Below are 23756 nucleotides of genomic sequence, written 5' to 3'. Positions count from 1 at the left end.
TTCTGCCACCCCATTCACCAGCACATACCACCAGACTTGCAGCACAGACATCATTTTTTGTCCTTAAAGTCCACAATGATTAAATTTTGTGCTTGCACTCCCCCACCCTCCCATCTCCAACCCAGATCACCCTCCCATCTCCAACCCAGATCACCCCCCCATCTACAACCCAGATCACCCCCCCATCTACAACCCAGATCACCCCCCCCATCTCCAACCCAGATCACCCCCCCCATCTCCAACCCAGATCACCCCCCCATCTACAACCCAGATCACCCCCCCATCTACAACCCAGATCACCCCCCCATCTGTAGCTGTTTTAAACAATCCAAACAATCGTCCTCCCAATGTTTAAACCAACGCTGGTGCTGACTTCCATTGGTGATGGGATTATGGCGACATATCTGCTTCCAAGCACCTTGGAATAGAATCTAGAGTTATGGAGTCACAGAGTGATCGTGCACCAGCCAACATGTCCCAGCTACACTAGTCCCACCTGCCAGCATTTGGTCCATATCCCTCCAAACCTGTCCTATCCATATACCTGTCTAACTGATTCTTAAATGTTGGGATAGTCCCTGCCTCACCTACCTCCCTTGGCAGCTCGTTCCATACACCCACCACCTTCTGTGTGAAAACGTTACCCCTCAGATTTCTATTAAATCTTTTCCCCTTCACTTTAAACCTATGTCCTCTGGTCCTACTCTGGGGAAGAGACTCTGTGCATCTACTCAATCTATTCCTCTCATGATCTTATACATCTCTGCAAGATCTCCCCTCATCCTCCTGTGCTCCAAGCAATAGAGACCCAGCCTACTCAGCGTTTGCCCACAGCTCAGACCCACCCTCAGACCTTTACACAGAGAGTGGTGAATCTCTGGAATTCTCTGCCACAGAATGTAGTTGAGGCCAGTTCATTGGCTATATTTAAGAGGGAGTTAGATGTGGCCCTTGTGGCTAAAGGGATCAGGGGGTATGGAGAGAAGGCAGGTACAGGATACTGAGTTGGATGATCAGCCATGATCATATTGAATGGCGGTGCAGGCTCGAAGGGCTGAATGGCCTACTCCTGCACCTATTTTCTATGTTTCTATGTTTCTATCCTGGCAACATCCACATCTATCTTCTCTGTACCCTTTCCAGCTTGATAATATCTTTCCTATAACATGGTGCCCAAAACTGAATACAATACTTAAAATGCAGCCTCACCACCGCAGTGCTTTCACACCTCAAACATTTTTTTCCTGAAATAGATTTCCAAATTATCTGAAATTTGATGGTATTACCCGGCCCAGTAAGCCTTCCCCCACTGCGCATGTGTAACTGCTGCACGCGCGGATACCGGCCCCACTGCGCATGTGTAACTGCTGCACGCGCGGATACCGGGCCCACTGCGCACGCGGGGGCGGGGAGACGGCATCCCTACCTCGTCACCACCGCCATTTTCAATTGTGACGCGGCTGCCGGGCCTCCCCGAACTGCGCAGGCGAGGACGGTGGTAAATATACAGGTACATACTTTTTACCACAAATCATCCCGCGGGCCCGATTGGACCCCTTCGCGTCCCCCCGCACTGGTGCAGTTGGGGAACAATTACCGGGCCGGGAAATTTCTCCAAATTATTTCATTTCCCGAAAATTACCCGAAGACAACCAGAATTTCCCAAATTTCGGGTAATTTCCTTCAAAGTGGAAACACAACTGCACATGACCACCCAACTTCTATACTCAATAGATGAAGGCCAATGTGCCAAAATCTAGCGCTGAAACCAGGAGGCTTAAAAACTAAATAAAAGGGAGAGGGACTAAGATCTCTCTGACTGCAATCTACAAAAATATATTTTGCAGCTGTCCAGTGGAATATACTCCAATTTGCACATATTTATTCCCCCATTATCTGTCGATTTATGGCATCATTCAAGACCAAAAGAGCAAAACAAGGTTGGGTCAGCTGGGCATTTCAGGAATCCTCAAAGAAAATAAATGCAAAAGGAACACGTCATGCCCACTGCCCATGGTCCACGTCCTTCCATCATTGACAAGTGAGGAACTAGACAAGAAATATCACAATGAGGTAGGTGTGAGTTCACCGTGTCAGAGCAAGAGGGTTGGCTTCAATAAACCACACAGACAGTTCCTCGCTCTTGGACAACATCAACACTCAACCTTACCCACCAGCATCTCATCAACCACCCACCCACCCACCCACACACCCACCAGCATCTCATCAAAGCAATTCTTCAATTGTTTAAACGTTAATATAATAATATAAATCAGCATTTCAACATTTAATCATGACTTCACCGTTAAGTTTCCACTGACAGCTCCCACATCCATAAGTGACTAGCGGCCATTGAGCCTAGGTGGTCTGCTGTCTTGTGAACTCGTACCTGCAGACCCAGTCTGGTCTTCATCACGTAGAACTGATCCACCAGCTTCTTGTGCAGCGGCCTCATGTCCTGAGGCACAAACTTCTCATGGACAGCCAAGCCATACTCCAGTATGTGTGCCTTTAACACAGACAAACACGCATGGTCAGACATACTCCAGGGTGTGTGTCTTTAACACAGACAAACACGCATGGTCAGACATACTCCAGTATGTGTGCCTTTAACACAGACAAACACGCATGGTCAGACATACTCCAGGGTGTGTGCCTTTAACACAGAGAATCACGCATGAAGTCAGTCATTCTCCAGAGTATGCGCCTTTAACACATGTATGAAGTCAGCAATACTCCAGAGATTGACATGACAGGAGTTAATTCGTCATTGCAGCACCATATTCCGCTTGGGCAGTTTGCACCCTAGCGACATAAACATTGACCTCCAATTTCCGGTAGCCCTTGCTGTCTCCTCCCCTTCTCAGCTCTCCCTCAGCCCTCGGGCTCCTCCTCTTCCTTTCTTCTTCACGCCCACCACCCTACATCAGTCTGAAGAAGGGTTTTGGCCCGAAACGTTGCCTATTTCCTTCACTCCATAGATGCTGCTGCACCTGCTGAGTTTCTCCAGCACTTTTGTCTACCTTTGATTTTCCAGCATCTGCAGTTCCTTCTTAATCACTAACCTCAACTGTGTCTGTGGATGCACTATGGACTCCTTGTCTCCTTGCACTAGTATTATGCTTATTAATTTGTGATAATGATATTTATCTGTGTGTTTTGTGTTTACCAGCTGGTTAAGCTGAAGCAAGAAAGAATGTAATTGTTCCATTGGTGATGCATATGACAATTAAACGGTTTACTGTCTTCACTCGAATGATTTTCCCTCATCTATATCATGACCTGTTCCTGTAAATAGGAAGGTCATTTCTCCCTTTGGTTTTAGTTATGTCCGTTGTCCGTTGGAAATGAATGCTTTAGAATTTGAGAATCAGGATTACCTGTTCAAACATCAGCTCCCTCAAACGAGAGATGTTCTCTCCATCTTCAGGGTGGTTGAGAATGTAGTCCTTCACAAAGAATGCCTGCAATGGAAGTCAGAAGTTAGGGGTAACATGGTGGTGCAGCGGGTAGAGCTGCTGCCTCACAGCGCCATAGACCCGGCTTCCATCCTGACTATGGGTGCTATCTGTACGAAGTTTTCACGTTCTCCCCGTGACCTGCGTGGGTTTTCTCCGGGCGTCCCGGTTTCCTCCCACACTCCAAAGACGTGCAGGTTAGTAGGTTAAATGGCTTGGTGTAATTGTAAATTGTATGTAGTGTGTGTAGGATAGTGTTAGTGTGCGGGGATCACTGGTTAGTGCAGACTTGGTGGGCTGAAGGGCCTGTTTCCGTGCAGTATCTCTAAACTAAAACTAATAACTGGTCACATTTCGACTGGGTTTATATTCACTGAAATTCAGAAGGATGAGAGGGCATCTTATAGAAACATATAAAATTCTTAAGGGATTGGACAGGCCAGATGCAGGAAAAATACTCCCCATGTTGGGGGAATCCAGAACCAGGGGTCACAGTTTAAGAATAAGGGGTCGGCCATTTGGGACTGAGATGAGGAAAAACTTTTTCACCCAGAGAGTTGTGAACCTGTGGAATTCTCTGCCATAGAAAGCACTGGAGGCCAATTCACTAGATGTTTTCAAGAGAGTGTTAGATTTAGCTCTTAGGGCTAACAGAATCAAGGGATATAGGGAGAACGTAGGAAATGGGTACTGATTTTGGATGATCAGCCATGATCATACTGAACGTAGTGCTGTCTCGAAGGGCCGAATGGCCTACTCCTGCACCTATTTTCTATGATTCTATGCTAGGTTTACAGCTACTTTTCCAAGTCCTCCTTATTCCCCTCACTCACTTCGTAAACTAGCCGAGAAGACATTGGCTCGCTGGCAACAGTGAATACAATTGTTAGTTTAGGCATTGGGAGAATTATTTACAAAATAGCTGGAAAGGCAAGAATTCCAGTTAAAGCACGGGAGGAAATGCAAGAAAACAAATTATGCAAATTAGATCCAATTATGCGGTGAAGGATCTTTGTGAATACAACAACCTATAATTATGAACAAGCTCTGAGGTTACAAGGTCAAAGCCGTCTGCAACCACAGAATATTTTAATAAAACTGTATTGAACATATTTAATCAGAAAACAAAGACAATTTCCCTTCCACCTGCAATGTTCTCAACTCATGGATTGTAATATTTGTTCAACAGAAACTTGGCAATCCTTCATTCTCCCAAATGGGCATTAAACAGTCAACACATTCCACCCAATGCATGCAATGTCAATATTGGAAATCCCTCCTTAAGCCCACCCTACCCTCACCACCCCCCTCTCCACACCAACAGCTGGCAGGGGAAGGGTGTATAAAATCATGAGAGGAATAGATCTGGTAGATGCACAGAGTCTCTTGCCCAGAGTAGGGGAATCGAGGACCAGAGAACATAGGTTTAAGGTGAAGGGGAAAAGATTTAATAGGAATCTGAGGGTAACTTTTTCACACAGAGGATGGTGGGTGTATGGAACAAGCTGCCAGAGGAGGTAGTTGAGGCTGGGACTATCGCAATGTTTAAGAAACAGTTAGACAGGTACATGGATAAAGCAGGTTTGGAGGGATATGGACCAAATGCTGGCAGGTGGGACTAGTGTAGGTGGGGCACGTTGGCCAGTGTGGGCCAGTGGGCCTGTTTCCACACTGTATCACTATGACTCTAATGGGGTTAGGAGGGAGAGATAGATCAGCCAAGATTGAACGGCGGAGTAGAGTAGATGGGCCAAAAGGCCTAATTCTGCTCCAATCACTTATGACTTTATGACCAAGGTGGACAGGACACACGTTGCTGCCTCACCCACCCATCCCCCCACATTGGCCATACTTCCATACACCCACCACCCTCTGTGTAAACAAATTACCGCTCAGGTTCCTGTTAAATCTTTCCCCCTCACCTTAAGCCTGTGTCATCTGGTTATGTATTCCTCTGCTCTGGGCAAGAAACTCTGTACATCTACCCAGTCTATTGCTGTTATAATTCTGTACCCTTCTATAAGATCTCCCCTCTTCCTCCTGCGCTCCAAGGAATAGAGTCCCAGCCTGCTCAACCTCTCCCTGTAGCACAGGCCCTCTTTAAATCTCCTCAAACTTATTGTGCCCTCTTCGATTTGAATGAATAAATACTTTATTATCACATGTGACAAGTCACAGTGAAATTCTATGCTTGCGTACACAAGGTGTGCAAATAGTCGCCCCTAAAGGGCATTTACAAAGCAACTCGGCCCCGAGTTCCCCTTTGTTATCCTCCCTTCCCCCTCCCCAGTCTCCACTATTACTCCCCCTCCCCAGTCCCCACTATTACTCCCCCTCCCCAGTCTCCATTATTATTCCCCCTCCCCGGTCGCCACTATTACTCCCCCTCCGCCTCTCCAGTCCCCACTATTACTCCCCCTCCCCGGTCCCCACTATTACTCCCCCTCCCCCACGCCAGTCCCCACTATTACTCCCCCTCCCCCACGCTGGGTCCCCACTATTACTCCCCCTCCCCCACGCCAGTCCCCACTATTACTCCCCCTCCCCCACGCTGGGTCCTCCTTTGTTCCCTCCAAGGTCCCAAGGTCGTGCGATTTACCTCTTGGTATCTGGCAAGTCCTCCATTAACTGCTGCATCGATGACCCCGTTGAGGCACATGGTCAGGGGGTTTATATTTTGCATCTGTCTTGACTGACACTGGGTGATCAGAGTCCGTAGCTGCTGGTTCTTATTCTCCAGCACCTCAATCGCATTCTCAAGGGGACTCATTTCAACCTAGAAACAGATGTTCTATAAAAGTTAGATAACCCTTTTACCAAAGACAGATTAAGAACAAGAAGATATGGGAAGAACTTTTAGGTTTGTTTTTGTTCATCTTAATTTTTAAAAAGTCTAAACTTTAAAAAAATAAAGTTCTGATTTTACAGTCAATGAATTTGCAAAAGGCACTTGGAACTCACCACTTCGCGCCGATCCACTTCGAACCAGCGGGAGATGCCAGGTAAACTCTGAACTAACGTCAACGATGTCCGCTCTACCCATAAACTCTGCCAAGAAATGAGAGGCAGAAAGATGGCTTTGAAATTGATGGTGAAACTCATTTCCTTTTTAATACCACTTTCCCCTTTAACATTATATGAAGCAACGTATACAAAGAAGGAACTGCAGGTGCTGATTTACAAATAAAAGACACAAAGTGCTGGAGTAACTCATTGGGGAGGCTGCATCCCTGAAGAACATGGATAGGTGACGTTTCAGGACTGGCGAAGGAGGGTCCTGACCAGAAACGTCACTTATCCACATTCACCATCAAATGAGGCAACAAGGAATCAAAGACAGATTTCAGGGATAGCACGCCAAAATTCCCACATCTTGGTTGCTTTCTGCTAAAGGGAGTAGGATGGAACTGCCGATGCTGGTTAAACCAAAGAGAGACACAAAATGCTGGAGTAACTCAGCAGGACAGAGAGCATCTCTGGAGAGAAGGAATGGGTGACGTTTCGGGACGAGACCCTTCCTCAGTCAACCCGTAATGTCACCCATTCCTTCTCTCCAGAGATGCTCTCTGTCCCGCCGAGTTACTCCAGCATTTTGTGTCTATCTTCTGCTAAAAGGACATACCTTAAACTCATTTTCTTTGTCTTTAATTCCCTTGTGGAATGGCCTGTCAAATCGGAACCTCCAGATGTTGTTGACCCGGTAAAAACTCTTAATGTGATCAGGTATAGCTTCCTTTTGCAGGATCTCATGGTGCTCTGGAATGGGAATCACGGCATAAATCTGCAGGTCTGGACGTTAGTAGTTAAGGAAGTAATCGGAAAATAATCAGAAGCTGAATAATTCCCAGAATTGTCAAAACATACCTGTAGCTGTCATAGTTGAATGATCAGCCATGATCATATTGAATGGCGGTGCAGGCTCGAAGGGCAGAATGGCCTACTCCTGCACCTATTTTCTATGTTTCTATGAAGTTGAACTGCTTCTTCTTCTGTCGTGTGTCTTTTAGACCTGCAGCTCAGTTGAGGCGAGCCAGGCCAAAGTGTCATCGTCCAGGTCAATTAGACCTCGTTCACCATTCGGTGGCCGGTGTTTGGGACAACTGGTGACGATGTGCTCCACTGTCTGTGTTGGGTCCCCACACTCGCAGGAGGTGCTCGCTGTCCACGAGGCCCCACCTGTTGAACTGCTCATCTCATTGGAAGAGAGCCAACAATGGAGAGGGTTCATCTTGTCCCCTGGTTCAAACTCTCTGCTGTTTGCAGACCCAATGTACAGCCTCCAATTTGTGTAACTCTCTTGGTCAATGAAACCAATTCAAAATTGAATGACACATGGACTACATTAATCATAGTCATACGGCATGGAAACAGACCATTCGGCCCAACTCATTAACGCAAACCAAGATGCACCATCTAAATTAGTCCCATTTGCCGCATTTGGCCAGATCCCTCTCAACCCTCATTTGTGTAGAAAGTGAGCCACATGTTCAAATAACCCCCCTTCTCCTTTTCCCTAAAACTTACACTTGGAGGGGAGGGAGAAATAGATCACATTTTAAGATAAATGTAATAATTTGTGCGCCTTAGCTAATTCAGCTTTGCAATTCGGGCTTGATATTCACAGAGTTACATGCCCTAATCAATAACCTGAATTTGTAACTGGCAGATTGAATATCAGTGGACATCGTGACCAACATTCAAATACCATGAAGCATAATTAGAATTGCACAAGTTAGATACACAATGCATTCAACCATTTAAGCATTGAGGCCAATAACAATGTTAATCTGGTAACATATGTACATCTATTATTAGTAATTTAATAATATTAAACATTATTATTAATGTTTAATGTTTTATGTATCATTCCTAACTGTAAGTGTATGTCATGTTGTCACTTGTGGGCGGAGCACCAAGACAAATTCCTTGTATGTGAATACTTGGCCAACTTATTCATTCATTCATTCATTCATTCATCCATCTTAAGTTATTTTGGCCTGTAGAATGAGGTTATAATTTTTCTCTGTAGAATTTCAATGGACATGAAACTGGGTTTATCATGAGTGAACAACAAGAGTGGTAAATTACTAAAGTACGGTGAGCACGGCAAAAGGAGATGCGCACATCTTCCCCGTCATATTTCTTTATTTTAATACAACTAAGCTCACTTGCCTGACAGGGCAAGTTGATAAAAGAAAGTTCATTACTGTGTGAGCCAGGATTTGCATAAAGGAGGAAGGCTGATCATAAACAGAGTTTTTGATGAACTGGGCTCAGGGGTGCCATGGAAACTTCAATCAGGGGTTAGGTCTGACAAAATGCTTTCCAAAACTGAAAATGTGAAAGTTCTACAAGATCTCTCTGGACATCAGGAACTGCAGATTCTGGGTTACAAAGAAAGAGACATAGAGACATTCAGTGAGTCAGGCAGCATCTCTGGAGAACATGGATAGGTACAAAGTGCTGGAGTAACTTAGAGGGTCAGGCTGTATCTCATGAACCTTCCAGTGGTCAGATAGCCCAAGCCCCAGTAGTCAGTGTGCAGATATGACCTCATTCAGATGGTGGGAGGACTAGGCACCACTTCCATCTCCTTGCTGAGAATGGGTAAACTACAGGCAATGCAGTTGTCACCATCACATCACTGTACCATCGCTGGCAACTGATTTCCACCGTGTAAATCTGTTGTCCAAATCTGCTCTACTTCTGCTAAAACCTTCATCTTTCATTTTACATTCATGTGTGTATATATTTATATTATGGGATATGGACACACTGATCTGTTTTGTAGTAAATGCCTACTATGTTCTGTTGTGCTGAAGCAAAGCAAGAATTTCATTGTCCTAGGAGGGACACATGACAATAAACTCACTTGGACTTGAACTTGGACAATCTCCAGGTTTAACGAGACCAACATATTCTTAACTAGGCTTCCTCAGAGCGTGCGTGGTGAATCTGTGGAATTCATTGCCACAGAAGGTTGTGGAGGCCAAGTCATTGTGTATTTTTAAGACGGCGATTGATAGATTCGTGATTAGTACGGGTGTCAGACGTTATGGGGTGAAGGCAGGAGAATGGGGATGAGAGGGAAAGATAGGTCAGCCATGATTGAATGGTAGAGTAGACCTGATGCACTGAATGGCCTAATTCTGCTCCAATGTCTTATGAAAGTATGAGCTCATTCAATCTACCATAAACCTGAGGTGGGCTAAAGTGTTGCTGCCCAAGTCCAATGTCCACCAAATGCTCTTCACCCATCAGTGCCCAATTGTCTACATTGGCCTCACGCAAATACTGAGCGAGGTTCCTCGTTTTCAACTCCATCCAAGACATTGACGGCCCCCCTTGCCAATCTCTTTGATCTCCACTGACCCGACAAAACTCACAAAATATCTGAACTTCTCCAATTCTGGCTTCCCTGATCAACCTCAATTCTATCTGATCGCCCACTGGTGGTCTTGGTTCAGCTGTTGGGGTCCCAAGCTCTGAAACGCTTTTCCTCAACCACAACTTCTAATATGCTCCTTAAAGCCTCCTTGACTAGGATATGCATCATGTTACTGCAACGCCATACGCTTCTGTGACGCACCTCCAACCTTTTGACAATGTCAAAAGAATGATATAATTATAGGCTGGCGTTCTCATTTACATCTCACTGACTCAGAAGAAACAAAGCAATTATATATGTAATCAAATGATTTTTGCTTTTTTTAGCCATTTTTCACAGAGCAAGGTGGCTGGTGAGGTTGGGAAGGGGAAGAGTGAGATGGGGAGGGGAGAAAGAGAAGAGGCCACAATTGAACATAAATCACTAACACAATTGGATTTGCCAAAGATTACATCTCTTAATGTGACATTCAAACAGGAAGTGCCTGCCATCTGTTTAGTATTATTTATGTTGCAAGGTTTGTAACGACAGGCTATTTAAGAACAGATCTATGCACACTTTTCAGGAAAGCACAGAACTTAGGAATTCTCATATAATTAGAACCAGCCACATTTTTAGCCTTGGACAGCAGAGGAGAGACATCTCACAAAACCAATTTGTTTCCGACCAAAACCGTTTGCACAGATTGTCAAGTATCACTGTAATTGAAACCATGATCTGATAGAGTTCCCTGTAAGTGGGTCAGCAAACAATATCCACTGATTATGATTATTACAGACTTTTGTCTCACCACATCCCCTTTCTATTATGTGTCCTTTCCATTATACACAACGATCTTTTCGGCAGAAAGAGAAGCTTTGAATTTATTGAAACATGAGGTACAAGTTGTGCTTCCAGTGTCCCACATGCCTTACTTTAGCTGATCCACCCTAAACAGTGTCCGTGCTGCATCTCAGTGGAGGCAGGCATCAGTAACCACCTTCATCACTGCCTCCACAGTTTTTGATCAATTGACAAAAACCCTATTTGAGTCTGTGTGCCTGTGCTCCTGCTAGAAGCTAGATCTTCATTGTATCTGTACCCTGCAAGGTAGATCTTCATTGTACCTGTATGTTGCAAGGTAGATCTTCATTGTATCTGTACCCTGCAAGGTAGATCTTCATTGTACCTGTATGTTGCAAGGTAGATCTTCATTGTATCTGTACCCTGCAAGGTAGATCTTCATTGTACCTGTATGTTGCAAGGTAGATCTTCATTGTACCTGTATGTTGCAAGGTAGATCTTCATTGTACCCGTACCCTGCAAGGTAGATCTTCATTGTACCTGTACCCTGCAAGGTAGATCTTCATTGTACCCGTACCCTGCAAGGTAGATCTTCATTGTACCCGTACCCTGCAAGGTAGATCTTCATTGTACCCGTACCCTGCAAGGTAAATCTTCATTGTACCTGTACCCTGCAAGGTAGATCTTCATTGCACCTGTATGCTTCAGGCTTGTTCTTCATTGTACCTGTACCCTGCAAGGTAGATCTTCATTGTACCTGTACCCTGCAAGGTAGATCTTCATTGTATCTGTACCCTGCAAGGTAGGTCTTCATTGTACCTGTACCCTGCAAGGTAGATCTTCATTGTACCTGTACCCTGCAAGGTAGATCTTCATTGTATCTGTACCCTGCAAGGTAGGTCTTCATTGTACCTGTATGTTGCAAGGTAGGTCTTCATTGTACCTGTATGTTGCAAGGTAGATCTTCAATGTATCTGTACCCTGCAAAGTAGATCTTCATTGTATCTGTACCCTGCAAGGTAGGTCTTCATTGTACCTGTACGTTGCAAGGTAGATCTTCATTGTACCTGTATGTTGCAAGGTAGATCTTCATTGTACCTGTACTTCACTGTGCCTGTGCATATGTCAGTAAACAAGGCTTGTCTCACATTCCCTCAGGACATCAATGATCCCTGCCCTGCGATATGCTTCTGGGACTTGGACCACCGAAAGCAGGTAGCTCCATGTACTGAGGGCATGCATTGATGACACATTGGATCCACCATCTACAGCTCCTTGTGTCCACCTCAAGGCGCTGGGTAGGTCATGTCATTCACGTCCCTCACATCAGACCCTTAACACTAGATCTCCCTTCCAAATTCTGACATAGTCATAGAATGATAGTGTGGAAACAGGCCCCACAGCCCAACCTGCCCACACCAGCCAACATGCCCCATCTACACTGGTCAGAGAATGATACAGTGTGGAAACAGGCCCTTCGGCCCAACTTGCCTACCCTGGCCAACATGCCCCATCTACACTAGTCCCACCTGCCTGCGTTTGGCCCATATCGCTCTAAACCTGTCCTGTCCATATACCTGTCCAAATGTTTCTTAAACGTTGCGATTATCCCTACCTCAACTACCTCCTCCCGCAGCTCATTCCACACACCCGCCACTCTAATCTTCGACACAGTCGAATATTATCAGGCCCAAAAAGAGAGAGAAAGTGTGTGTGTATATATATCTGCCTCCTTTACACACAGTGGTCAACACCACAGGTGGGTAGGTAGGTAGGTAGGTAGGTGGGTGGTGGGTGGGTGGGTAGGTGGGTAGGTGGGTAGGTAGGTGGGTAGGTAGGTGGGTAGGTAGGTGGGTGGGTGGGTGGATGGGTGGGTAGGTGGGTAGGTAGGTAGGTGGGTAGGTAGGTAGGTGGGTAGGTATGGGATCCCTGCAGGTGTATTACTGACTGGGTTCTTGCCCCGTAGTATTTCTAAGGATACATTGCGCGTCGGCCTGGAATATGGTTTCTTCGGGCTGGTTGGCGTGCTGCATGGCGATGGCGTGAGGGAACTCGTTCAACATTCGCTGTTGGAAAGCCTCCAGCCGCTCGTAATCGTGGCCACGACAAACAAATTCCTTGTTCTGTTGGTGGTGAGAGACAAGGCTGGGGTTATTATCTGACAGGCAGAACTATCCAGGAAGGTACAAACGCTGTCACTGATGTGAAGCAGCAGACACAACAGTCTACCTTAAACACTTTAGCAACTTGCAGGAGCAGAGAACAAATGCCTGGGTATGCCTGTGGTAACTGCATGCATAATTGTGAAGCTATTTCACAATCAGATTTACCACCAGGGAGTACAACAATAGAAACATAATGAGATAGGTGCAGGAGTAGGCCATTCGGCCCTTCGAGCCAGCACCACCATTCAATATGATCCGTTCCTGCTTTCTCCCCATATCCCTTGATTCCGTTAGCCCTAAGAGCTACACCTAACTCTCTCTTGAAAACATCCAGTGGATTGGCCTCCACTGCCTTCTGTGGCAGAGAATTCCACAGATTGACAACTATCTGGGTAAAAAGGCTGTTCCTCATCTCAGTCCTAAATGGCCTACCCCTTATTCTTAAACTGTGACCCCTGGTTCTGGACTCCCTGGTTCTGGACAAGCCTGTCCAATCCTTTAAGAACTTTATATGTTTTTATGGAGCTTAGGAGGATGACGGGAGATCTTATAGAGGTAAATAAAATCATGAGAGAAATAGATCGGGTAGATGAACAGAGTCTTTTACCCAGAGTTGGGGAATCGAGGACCATAGAACATAGGTTCAAGGAGAAGGGAAAAAGATTTAATAGGAATCCGAGGGGTAACCTTTTCACACAGAGGTTGGTGGGTGTATGGAACAAGCTGCCAGAGGAGGTAGTTGAGGCTGGGACTATCCCGTCGTTTAAGAAACAGTTGGACAGGTACATGGATATATGGACCAAGGTGCATGGGTATATGGACCAAGTGCAGGTAAGTGGGACTAGGGTAGCTGAGATATTGTTGGCCGGTGTGGGCGAGTTGTGCCAAAAGGCCTGTTTCCACACTGTATCACTATGACTCTAAGATCCGTTCTCATCCTTCTAAATTAATGAATTCTAGCCCTGTCGACCCATTCTTTCATCATATGTCAGTCCCACCATCCCGGGAATTAACCTGATGAACCAACACTGCACTCCCTCAATGGCAATGACAATGAGGATTGGACAGGTTAGATGCAGGAAAAATGTTCCTGATGTTGAGGGAGTCCAGAACCAGGGGTTACAGTTTAAGAATAAGGGGTAGGCCATTTAGGACTGAGATGAGGAAAAACTTTTTCACCCAGAGAGTTGTGAATCTGTGGAATTCTCTGCCACGGAAGACAGTGGAGGCCACTTCACTGGATGTTTTCAAGAGAGAGTTAGATTTAGCTCTTTGGGCTAAGGGAATCAAGGGATATGGGGAGAAAGCAGGAACGGGGTACTGATTCTGGATGATCAGCCATCAGTCCCACCACCCTCTGTGTTTGAAAGAAAACCTATCCCACACATCTTCTTTAAACCTTGCCCCTCTTACCTTAAACCTGTGCCCTCTGGCATTTGACATTTCCACCTGAGAACAAGGTTCTGACTGTCTGCCCAAGACAAGTCAAGTTTTATTCGTCACTTGCACATAAAGTGCAGTGAAATGAATTTGCCAGCAGCGGTACAATAAAAAAAGAACACACAAAAACACAATAAAAATTTAACACAAACATCCACCACAGCATTTGGTCAGTCGTCCTCCATTTTCCCCCGTGGTCGGGACCACAACCCTCCGCAGCCGCCTCTGCGGGCGTCCAGATGTGCAGACAAGGTAAGTCCAGGTAAGTCCTGAATCGGTGCCTCCCCACTGGAGACCGCGGCTTCAGATGGTGTAGGCCGCAGGATGGCGGTCGAAGATCTAAAGTCCCCGCCGCGCCGCAGCCAGAAGCACCGCAGACCACGGGGCCGGCAGTCGGAGCTCATCTCCAGGGATCCCCGGCGAGGGATCCCGCTCCGGATGGTAATACCCCGTCACGCCCGCGGTTAAGGCGGTCAGAGCTCTTTTGCTCCCGGGTCCCCAACGAGGGATCCCAGGCTCTGGACGCCGCGCCAGCTGGCGCTCTGCAGACCGCGGCTTCTGGCTGCCGCAGGCCAGTGAACGGAGCGTTCCCCCCCGACGACCCCCAGCGAGGGATCGCCCACTCCGCGACGAAAGAGTCCACGCTGCGCCCGCTGCTGAAGCCCCGGGCGCGTCTCCGGGAAAGGCCGCACTGATCCTCGATGTTAGGCCACGGGGGAGGCGACATGGAAAAAGTTGCCTCTCCGTGGAGGAGGCGACCAAAGCTGTTTCCTCCCCCCCCCCCCCCCCCCCCCTTCCCCCCACACACAAGACACACAGAGAAACATTAAAAACACACATTAAGACACACTTAAAAAAACAAAAAACGTAGAAAAAGCTAACACGCTGCTGGCAGGGCTGCCGGATCACAGCGCCCCCACCCACCGACCCAAGTTATGCCGCCCATATTCTTTTATAGTTCTATCAGGTCCCCCCTCAATCTCTGGCATTGTAGAGAAGACAATTCAAGTCTGTGCAACCTCTCCCTGTAGCTAATACCCTGTAATCCAGACATCATTCTGGTAAACCTCCTCCATGCCCTGATGTTTCCAGCATTGGGAAATATAATGACACTGAGGAATAGAAAGTTACTTTAAAATATATTTGTAAAACAGATTTTCTAAAATTTAAAAAAAATCTAAAATATATTTCTAACACAGTCTAGTTATTCATCAACAATTTCAGACATTCTCGAGTTCACTTGATGACAAGATAGTCAACATGGTTGAAAGGTCCATTATCTGTAAACAAAAGAGGTTATTTAAAGGTTTTTCATCTCTGCGTTCTATTTATAAATAGATGTAACCCCTTCAGTTGGTCTCAGTGAACGTTCTTTACTCCCTCTCGCTTCCATCCTCCTGTGGCATGCTGTATTTGCAGAGTGAAGGGAGAGAATGTTGCCTGATCTGTTTCCAAACCTGCTCTCCCCGTCGCCCAGCGGGAATGCGTCAAGGTTAGGTGGTGGTTAATTATTTTGGAAAGGGATGAGAATCCCCTTGTTCTGGATGAGTTTATTTCTGGGGAGTAAACTCTTTCTTCATCAAACCATGTCACGTGTAATCTTCAGGCAGAGAGCCAACGTCTGTAGGGGGCATCTCTGGGGCACGAAGGCTAGAGGTGGCCGAGTGAGGAGAGGACAGGTTGACTGTTCACAGGGCGATCCAGATGGAGGCGACGGCTGCAAACAGCTTTGATGGCCGGCTGCAGCTGGGACTAGGGACTGGAGACTGGGGACTGGAGACTGGGGACTGGAGACTGGAGACTGGAGACTGGGGACTGGGGACTGGGGACTGGGGACTGGGGACTGGGGACTGGAGACTGGAGACTGGGGACTGGAGACTGGGGACTGGAGACTGGAGACTGGGGACTGGGGACTGGAGACTGGAGACTGGGGACTGGGGACTGGGGACTGGAGACTGGAGACTGGGGACTGGGGACTGGAGACTGGGGACTGGGGACTTGGAGACTGGGGACTGGAGACTGGGGACTGGAGACTGGGGACTGGAGACTGGGGACTTGGAGACTGGGGACTGGAGACTGGGGACTTGGAGACTGGGGACTGGGGATTGGGGACTGGGGACTGGGGAATGGCCCCAATACTGGTGTCTCTTGCGTGTAGACTCAGTGGGCTGTTTCCATGCATTGTGTACTTATTGTACGACAATAACCTCCTGATCCGGATGCAGAAAAATAATTCATTGTCCCTTGGTACATGTGAGAATGAAGGACCATTGAAGAAGGTGACAGTTTTACCACTCCCTCCAGCCTGGGACTGATGTTGGTGTAACCAGGGTCCAGGATGTGTCGTGTCCAACTTGTGGGACAAAGTTTCATAGCCGAGTATTTTGTTGCATCGTTGATTCACTGAGATTCTCAGAATTATTGGTGTAAAATGCTCTTCCAAAGCTGCTCTTCCTTTGTGCTTAGAACATCTCACTGGTGGCCCGTAGCCAGAGAGATGAGGCCGTCAGTGTTAACCTGCATCTGTAGTTCCTTTCTACACATACCTGTCCTGCACCCACCCAGCCAGATGTTCTTCCAGATGTATTGATGAGGCTCCGTCTTCCAGAGATGCTTCCAATAGATCAGCTGAACCCAGGGTGGTCACTTTGAACAGACATCGCTGCCAGCTTTCACAAAGACAGTGGTCCCCGCTTGTGGGCTGGAGGATGTGGGGAAAAGTTTCTAGTCCCATTGTGAAGTCATTCTAAACATATCAGCACCAAGTCAGGGCACATCAATATTGAAAAACCCCACAAATAATTGTGATTTATATATTTATTTAAATCTTTCTTGTGCTTATCATTTTCTGTGACACAGAGTGAAGAGCATAATCTGGGAAATTGGTGCGTTGGGGTTATTTTGAACACAAAGATCATGTGGGGAAAATTACGTCTCATGTCAAATTGGTGGAAGGATTTCCAGCCGCAGGCAGTAATTACAAGTCTTGTTGTTTGGGGAAATACCGATGGCTCTCCTTTCTCCCCACCGATTCTGCTCCACACCACACTCTGCATTGATCAGCCCACACACTTCACACAGGCAGACAAATACTCTCCTCTCCGCAACTATTATATTGTCAAAACTCATCATCTGTTAACAAATGAACCATTCTCCAAACTATAATCACTACCTTTATATATTTGCATTGTAAATGTGGCAAGTGAAGATTCTATGTTTAAATCACATGGATCTTAGATTATATACTCACTCGGAGGAAGAATGGAAATTTCTTCCCGTAAAATCCAACCCGGAAAAATTCAGGTTCCAGACGCTGTTGGTCCATAATTTTGTCGTAGAAAGCAGCTTCCATCATCTGGTGAATGAGTGCACAAATAAATACAGCAACTCACAATCACATCTGTTCTTAACACAGACTTTTCACACATTATATGTATCTTTGATTCAACTCTTAAACGATACTTTACCCTCATCTTGCTTAGGTTGCGGTAATCGTAGAAACTCTCGTATTGGTCAGCTAATTCACGGCAAAGAATTATCCCATTTTCCCAGCACTAGAAAAAAGAAAACAAGACAATGTTTGTACTGGAATTCACTGGAATTTAGGCGGCTTTAAAAGGATGAGAGGCAATCTTATAGAAACATATAAAATTCTTAAGGGATTGGACAAGCTAGACGCAGGAAAAATGTTCCCGATGTTGGGGGGAGTCCAGAACCAGGGATCACAGTTTAAGAATAAGGGGCAAGCCATTTAGGACTGAGATGATGAAAAATGTTTTCACCCAGAGAGTTGTGAATCTATGGAATTCTCTGCCACAGTAGGCAGTGGAGGCCAATTCACTGGATGTTTTCAAGGGAGAGTTAGATATAGCTCTTAGGGCTACAGGAATCAAGGGATATGAGGAAAAAGCAGGAACGGGGTGCTGATTGTGGATGATCAGCCATGATCATATTGAATGGCGGTGCTGGCTCGAAGGGCCGAATAGCCGTTTCTATGTTACTTTATTAACACTGAGAACCAGGTATAAAATTCATCAGATTCCACCCCAACTCAACGATGGAATGGAAGGTTGGTTGGTTGGATGTACAATGAGGAGCCAATGGATTAGATGAACACTGAAACAGGGTGAGATCTGGTACTAAATCCAGTCATTCCCAACATGGGTCCATGTCGACCAAGATGCCCCATCTATGCTAGTCCCCCTAGCCCACATTTAGCTCAAATCCCTCTAAACCTTTCACTGGTGATTTACCAGTTGAAAGACACCAAGAGAACCTGTAGAATTACTGAACCCACAAACGTGAGCAGATGTCATCCCTTGAAAGAGGCATGACTGCTGGATAAAATGGTGAAGGAGGCATATGGGAACACTCAGGATATTGAGAACGGGAGTTGGGAAGTGACATTAAACCATACGAGACATTGGCAAGGCCACTTGTGGAGAACTTGCACCACTCTGGTTACTCTGCTATATGAGGGATGTCATTAATGTGGACAGCCTGTACACAAGATGTATAAGGATGTAACCAGTAGTGAGGATTTGAGTTATAACGAGTCTGTATAGCGGGGCGAAAGCTTTCTTCACGTACAGTCTGCCTGTGACGTCTCTTTCAGGGAACTATGTGCTCACGCTCCTAGATCACTCGATTCTAAAAAGGAAGCTGCCATTCACTGTGAAGGTCCTAGCCTGGTTACACAAAATGCAAACACCTCACACTTAGCTTAATTAAACTTCATTTGTCATTCCTCTGCACAATTGCTAATGGATCAAGATCCTGCTGTAATTATTCATACCCTTCTTCATTGTCTGTGATACCATATATTGAAGTATCATCTGCAAACTTACTAATCATGCCTTCTCTATTCTCATCCAATTCATCGATATAAACCACAAATAGCAAAGGGCTCAGCATCGAACCCTGAGGCACACCACTAGTCACGGGCCTCCAGTCCGAAAAAACAACCTTCCCCCACCACCCTCTGCTTCCTTCCATGAAGCCAATTCTCTATCCACTCAGCTATCACTTCCTGGGTCCCATGCGATCTAACCTTCCAGAGCAGCCTACCAAGCGGAACCTTATCAAAGTGCGTATAGATTACAACTACCAACCTGCCTTCAAATTCATGGTGGCTTCTTAAAAAAATATCACATTTGTGAGACACAATGTCCCATGTACAAAGCCATGCTGACTATCCTGAATCAGCCCCAGTCTGTCTGTCTATCCAAATGCATGCATACTTCCTCCAGTAACTTCCCCACCACAGATGTCAGGCTGAACATAGACACAAAATGCTGGAGTAACTCAGCGGGACAGGCAGCATCTGGGCTTGTATACTCTGGAGTTTAGAAGGATGAGAGGGAATCTTATTGAAACATATAAGATTATTAAAGGTTTGGACACGCTAGAGGCAGGAAACATGTTCCTGATGTTGGGGGTGTCCAGAACCAGGGGCCACAGTTTAAGAATAAGGGGTATGCCATTTAGAACGGAGATGAGGAAACACTTTTTCTCACAGAGAGTTGTGTCTGTGGAATTCTCTGCCTCAGAGGGCGGTGGAGGCAGGTTCTCTGGATACTTTCAAGAGAGAGCTAGATAGGGCTCTTAAAGATAATGGAGTCAGGGGATATGGGGAGAAGGCAGGAACGGGGTACTGATTGGGGATGATCAGCCATGATCACATTGAATGGTGGTGCTGGCTCGAAGGGCTAAATGGCCTACTCCTGCACCTATTGTCTATTATCTCTGGAGAGAAGGAATGGGTGGCGTTTCGGGTCCAGACCCTTCTTCAGACTGAGAAGCTGCCTGACCTGCTGAGTTACTCCAACTTTTTGTGTATATCTTTGGTTTAACCCAGCAGCTGCAGTTCCTTCATACACCTTGTTTCTACCATCACTGATGCTGCTGAGGATAATTTACTTTTATTTCACATTTACAATCTACTTTTAGAGAAGAAACTAATAGTCTCTGTGTGTACCAAACTGGGTGGAAGCAGTGCAGGTTCCCTGACTGACGTGTGTCCTGCAGCTGCTGCAATGTGTTCCATTGCCAAGATGGATTGGCCATGTTTCACAGACACTTGGGCCATGCTACCAGCAAGTGTGGGATGCATTATTCAGTGGCAGCTTTACTGTTGTGTTCCATGCTTTGCCTTGGCAGATCCTGCAGCACACTTTGCCAGAGCTCGGGTCAAGCATGGTTCACTCTCGTGTGCTATGAGGAAAATCTTTTTCATCCAGAGAGTTGTGAATCTGTGGAATTCTCTGCCACAGAAGGCAGTGGAGGCCGATTCACTGGATGTTTTCAACAGAGAGTTAGATTTAGCTCTTAGGCTTAGGGCTAACAGAATCAAGGGATATGGGGAAAAAGCAGGAACGGGACACTGATTTTGGATGATCAGCCATGATCATATTGAATGGCGGTGCTGGCTCAAAGGGCCGAATGGCCTACTCCTGTACCTATTTTCTATGTTTCTATGACCACTCCCAATGCCCCCACTGAAGTCAACCATGATCACTAGCAATTCTATAACCAACACCACAAAAACACTTGTCCCTTGACAAAGTGGCTTCAGTGATTCAGTGAGCTGACAAATGACATGAAGTCATTTACCACTACAGGGCTACAAGAGTGTAATTGTACATCGGCGAGACCAAACATAGATTTGGCGAGCATTTCACTGAACACTTGCGCTCAGTCCGCCAAGGCCTGCTGGATCTCCCGGTTGCCACACACTTTAACCCCCCTTCCCATTCCAACACTGACCTTTCCGTCTTGGGCCTCCTCCATTGTCAGAGTGAGGCCACACTGAAATTAGAGGAATTGCAACTCATATTATAATTGGGTAGCTTACACCCAAGCAGGATGAACACAATTCTCCAATTTTCAGTAACTAACCTACATACAAACCTCCCCCCCCCCCCCCCCCACCCCCCCCCCCCTCCACATTTCCCTGTGCCTCACCTGGATTTGCACTAATTTCTCCCCTTCTGCCAATCAACCCTCCCTCACCTGCATCCACCTATCACTCGCCAGGCTTTGTCCTACCCCCACCTCTCTTCCAGCTTTCTCTTCCCCCCCCCCGAATACATATCTGAAGGGACTCAACTCGAAACGTCACCTATCCATGTTTTCCAGAGATGCTGCCTGACCCGCTGAGTTACTCCGGCACTCTGTGAAACGTCACCTATCCATGTTCTCCAGAGATGCTGCCTGACCCGCTGAGTTACTCCAGCACTCTGTGAAACGTCACCTATCCATGTTCTCCACAGATGCTGCCTGACCCGCTGAGTTACTCCAGCACTCTGTGAAACGTCACCTATCCATGTTATCCACAGATACTGCCTGACCTGCTGAGTTACTCCAGCACTTTGTGTCACTTTTTGTAAACCAGCATCTGCAGTTCCTTGTGTCTTCATCCTAATCAAACATGTCCATTCAAGGTTTACATTTATTGTACTTCATCTTCCGTTTGACGATTCCCCAAGTTACACATTATTGTTGCTGAAGGAGAACAGTTGTGGGTCGGGGTAACTTTCACAGCAGCTGTGACGTTAACATCGAGGATTTCTCCTGGCCTTGTAATGCCCCACATACCCAGTGTAGGTGTCACAGGTGAAGCAGGCAGCTGACTATCATAAGGTCATAAATGATAGGAGCAGAATTAGACCATTCGGCCCATCAAGTCTATTCCCCCATTCAATCATGGCTGATCTATCTCTCCCTCCTAACCCCATTCTCCTGCCTTCTCCCCATAACCTCTGACACCCATACTGATCAAGAATCTATTCATCTTTGCCTAAAAAATATCCATTGACTTGGCCTCCACAGCCGTCTGTGGTAAAAAATTCCACAGATTCACCACCCTCTGATTAAAGAAATGTCTCCTCATCTCCTTCCTAAAAGAACGTCCTTTAATTCTGAGGCTGTGCCCTCTAGTCCTAGACTCTCCCACTAGTGGAATAATCCTCTCCACATCCTGACAGGAAAGGGTTAATTAGTAAGGCTTGATTAGTAAAGGGACAAAGGGAACAGGGACAAGGCAGGAGAATGGGGTTGAGAGGAAGAGATAGATCAGCCATGATCGCAGACACGATGGGCTGAATGTCCTAATTCTGCTCCTGTGGGCATTATTGTCTTATGATAAAAGTCATCTGGGGCTGCCGCACTTTGCTCATCCATCTGCTTTGCCCCGAAGGTGGACTTGACGACTCCTCCCACCTCCTGGCATTAGATCCCAGCAGTGCCACGATCTGTCCCCATTGTACAGCTGTATTTGAGTCAGAAGCTAGAGAGCCTTGTGTGTGAATGATTACACCCAGACACAGCGACACCTCACAACGTGCATGCCATTACCCACAGCATTGTGTGTGTATTACTCACTGATCTACAACCAGGCTCCACAATGAGAACCAGCAGCAAAGAGGTTTGAAAGGCAAGGCAGAATATTCCCCAAAGAGCTTTTTGGAAACTTGTTTTGAATTTTCTGCTGCAACTGATATCTCCAGAAGCACGGGCAGGAAACTGCAAAATGAATGGGATAGTGGAGGATGGAGTTAAAGGGAAAGGGTATCTTAAATGTGTGAGCGTAGAGACAGAGGGGTGTAAAATGAGGGTAGAAGCAATAGGTAGCAAGGTGAAAAGTAAAAGTGGCAGGCAGACAAAAACAGGGCAAAAATCAGAAAGGGCCACTTTTCAACATAATTGTATAAGGGGTAAGAGTGTTGTAAAAACAAGCCTGAAGGCTTTGTGTCTCAATGCAAGGAGCATTCGTAATAAGGTGGTTGAGTTGAATGTGCAGATAGCTATTAATGACTATGATATAGTTGGGATCACGGAGACATGGCTCCAGGGTGACCAAGGCTGAGAGCTGAACATCCAGGGATATTCAATATTCAGGAAGGATAGAGAGAAAGGAAAAGGAGGTGGGGTAGCATTGCTGATTAGAGAGGAGATTAACGCAATGGAAAGGAAGGACATTAGTTTGCAGGATGTGGAATCGGTATGGGTAGAGCTGCGAAACACTAAGGGGCAGAAAACGCTGGTGGGTGTTGTGTACAGGCCACCTAACAGTAGTAGTGAAGTTGGAGATGGTATCAAACAGGAAATTAGAAATGCGTGCGACAAAGGCAGAACAGTTATAATGGGTGACTTCAATCTACATATAGATTGGGTGAATCAAATTGGCAGGGGTGCTGAGGAAGAGGATTTCTTGGAATGTATGCGGGATAGTTATCTAAATCAACATGTAGAGGAACCAACGAGAGAGCAGGCTATTTTAGACTGGGTATTGAGTAATTGAGTTAGTTAGCAGTCTTGTTGTACGTGCCCCCTTGGGCAAGAGTGACCATAATATGGTTGAGTTCTTCATTAGGATGGAGAGTGACATTGTTAATTCAGAACAATGGTTCTGAACTTAAAGAAAGGTAACTTTGAGGGTATGAGACGTGAATTGGCCAAGATTGACTGGCAATTAATTCTAAAAGGGTTGACGGTGGATATGCAATGGAAGACATTTAAAGA

At 46.2% G+C, this 23756-nt stretch overlaps 1 protein-coding gene across 3 annotated transcripts in view; it reads right to left on the bottom strand.

Annotated features, from left to right (window-relative positions):
- dock4 (dedicator of cytokinesis 4) overlaps positions 1-23756 on the bottom strand; it is a 259437-nt gene that overhangs the window by 20932 nt on the left and 214749 nt on the right. For all 3 annotated transcript variants that reach the window (XM_033037391.1, XM_033037392.1, XM_033037393.1), the window contains exons 38-45: positions 17702-17788; positions 17485-17589; positions 12611-12752; positions 7081-7247; positions 6420-6506; positions 6058-6234; positions 3381-3464; positions 2390-2509 (exon numbers count right to left, since the gene is read on the bottom strand). In XM_033037391.1, coding sequence (XP_032893282.1) covers positions 2390-2509; positions 3381-3464; positions 6058-6234; positions 6420-6506; positions 7081-7247; positions 12611-12752; positions 17485-17589; positions 17702-17788 — 969 coding nt within the window. The remainder of the gene's footprint in view (positions 1-2389; positions 2510-3380; positions 3465-6057; positions 6235-6419; positions 6507-7080; positions 7248-12610; positions 12753-17484; positions 17590-17701; positions 17789-23756) is intronic.

This window comes from Amblyraja radiata, chromosome 19 (assembly GCF_010909765.2).
Source record: "Amblyraja radiata isolate CabotCenter1 chromosome 19, sAmbRad1.1.pri, whole genome shotgun sequence".
Classification (NCBI taxonomy): domain Eukaryota; kingdom Metazoa; phylum Chordata; class Chondrichthyes; order Rajiformes; family Rajidae; genus Amblyraja; species Amblyraja radiata.
This window is presented reverse-complemented; position numbering and strand designations above follow the sequence as displayed.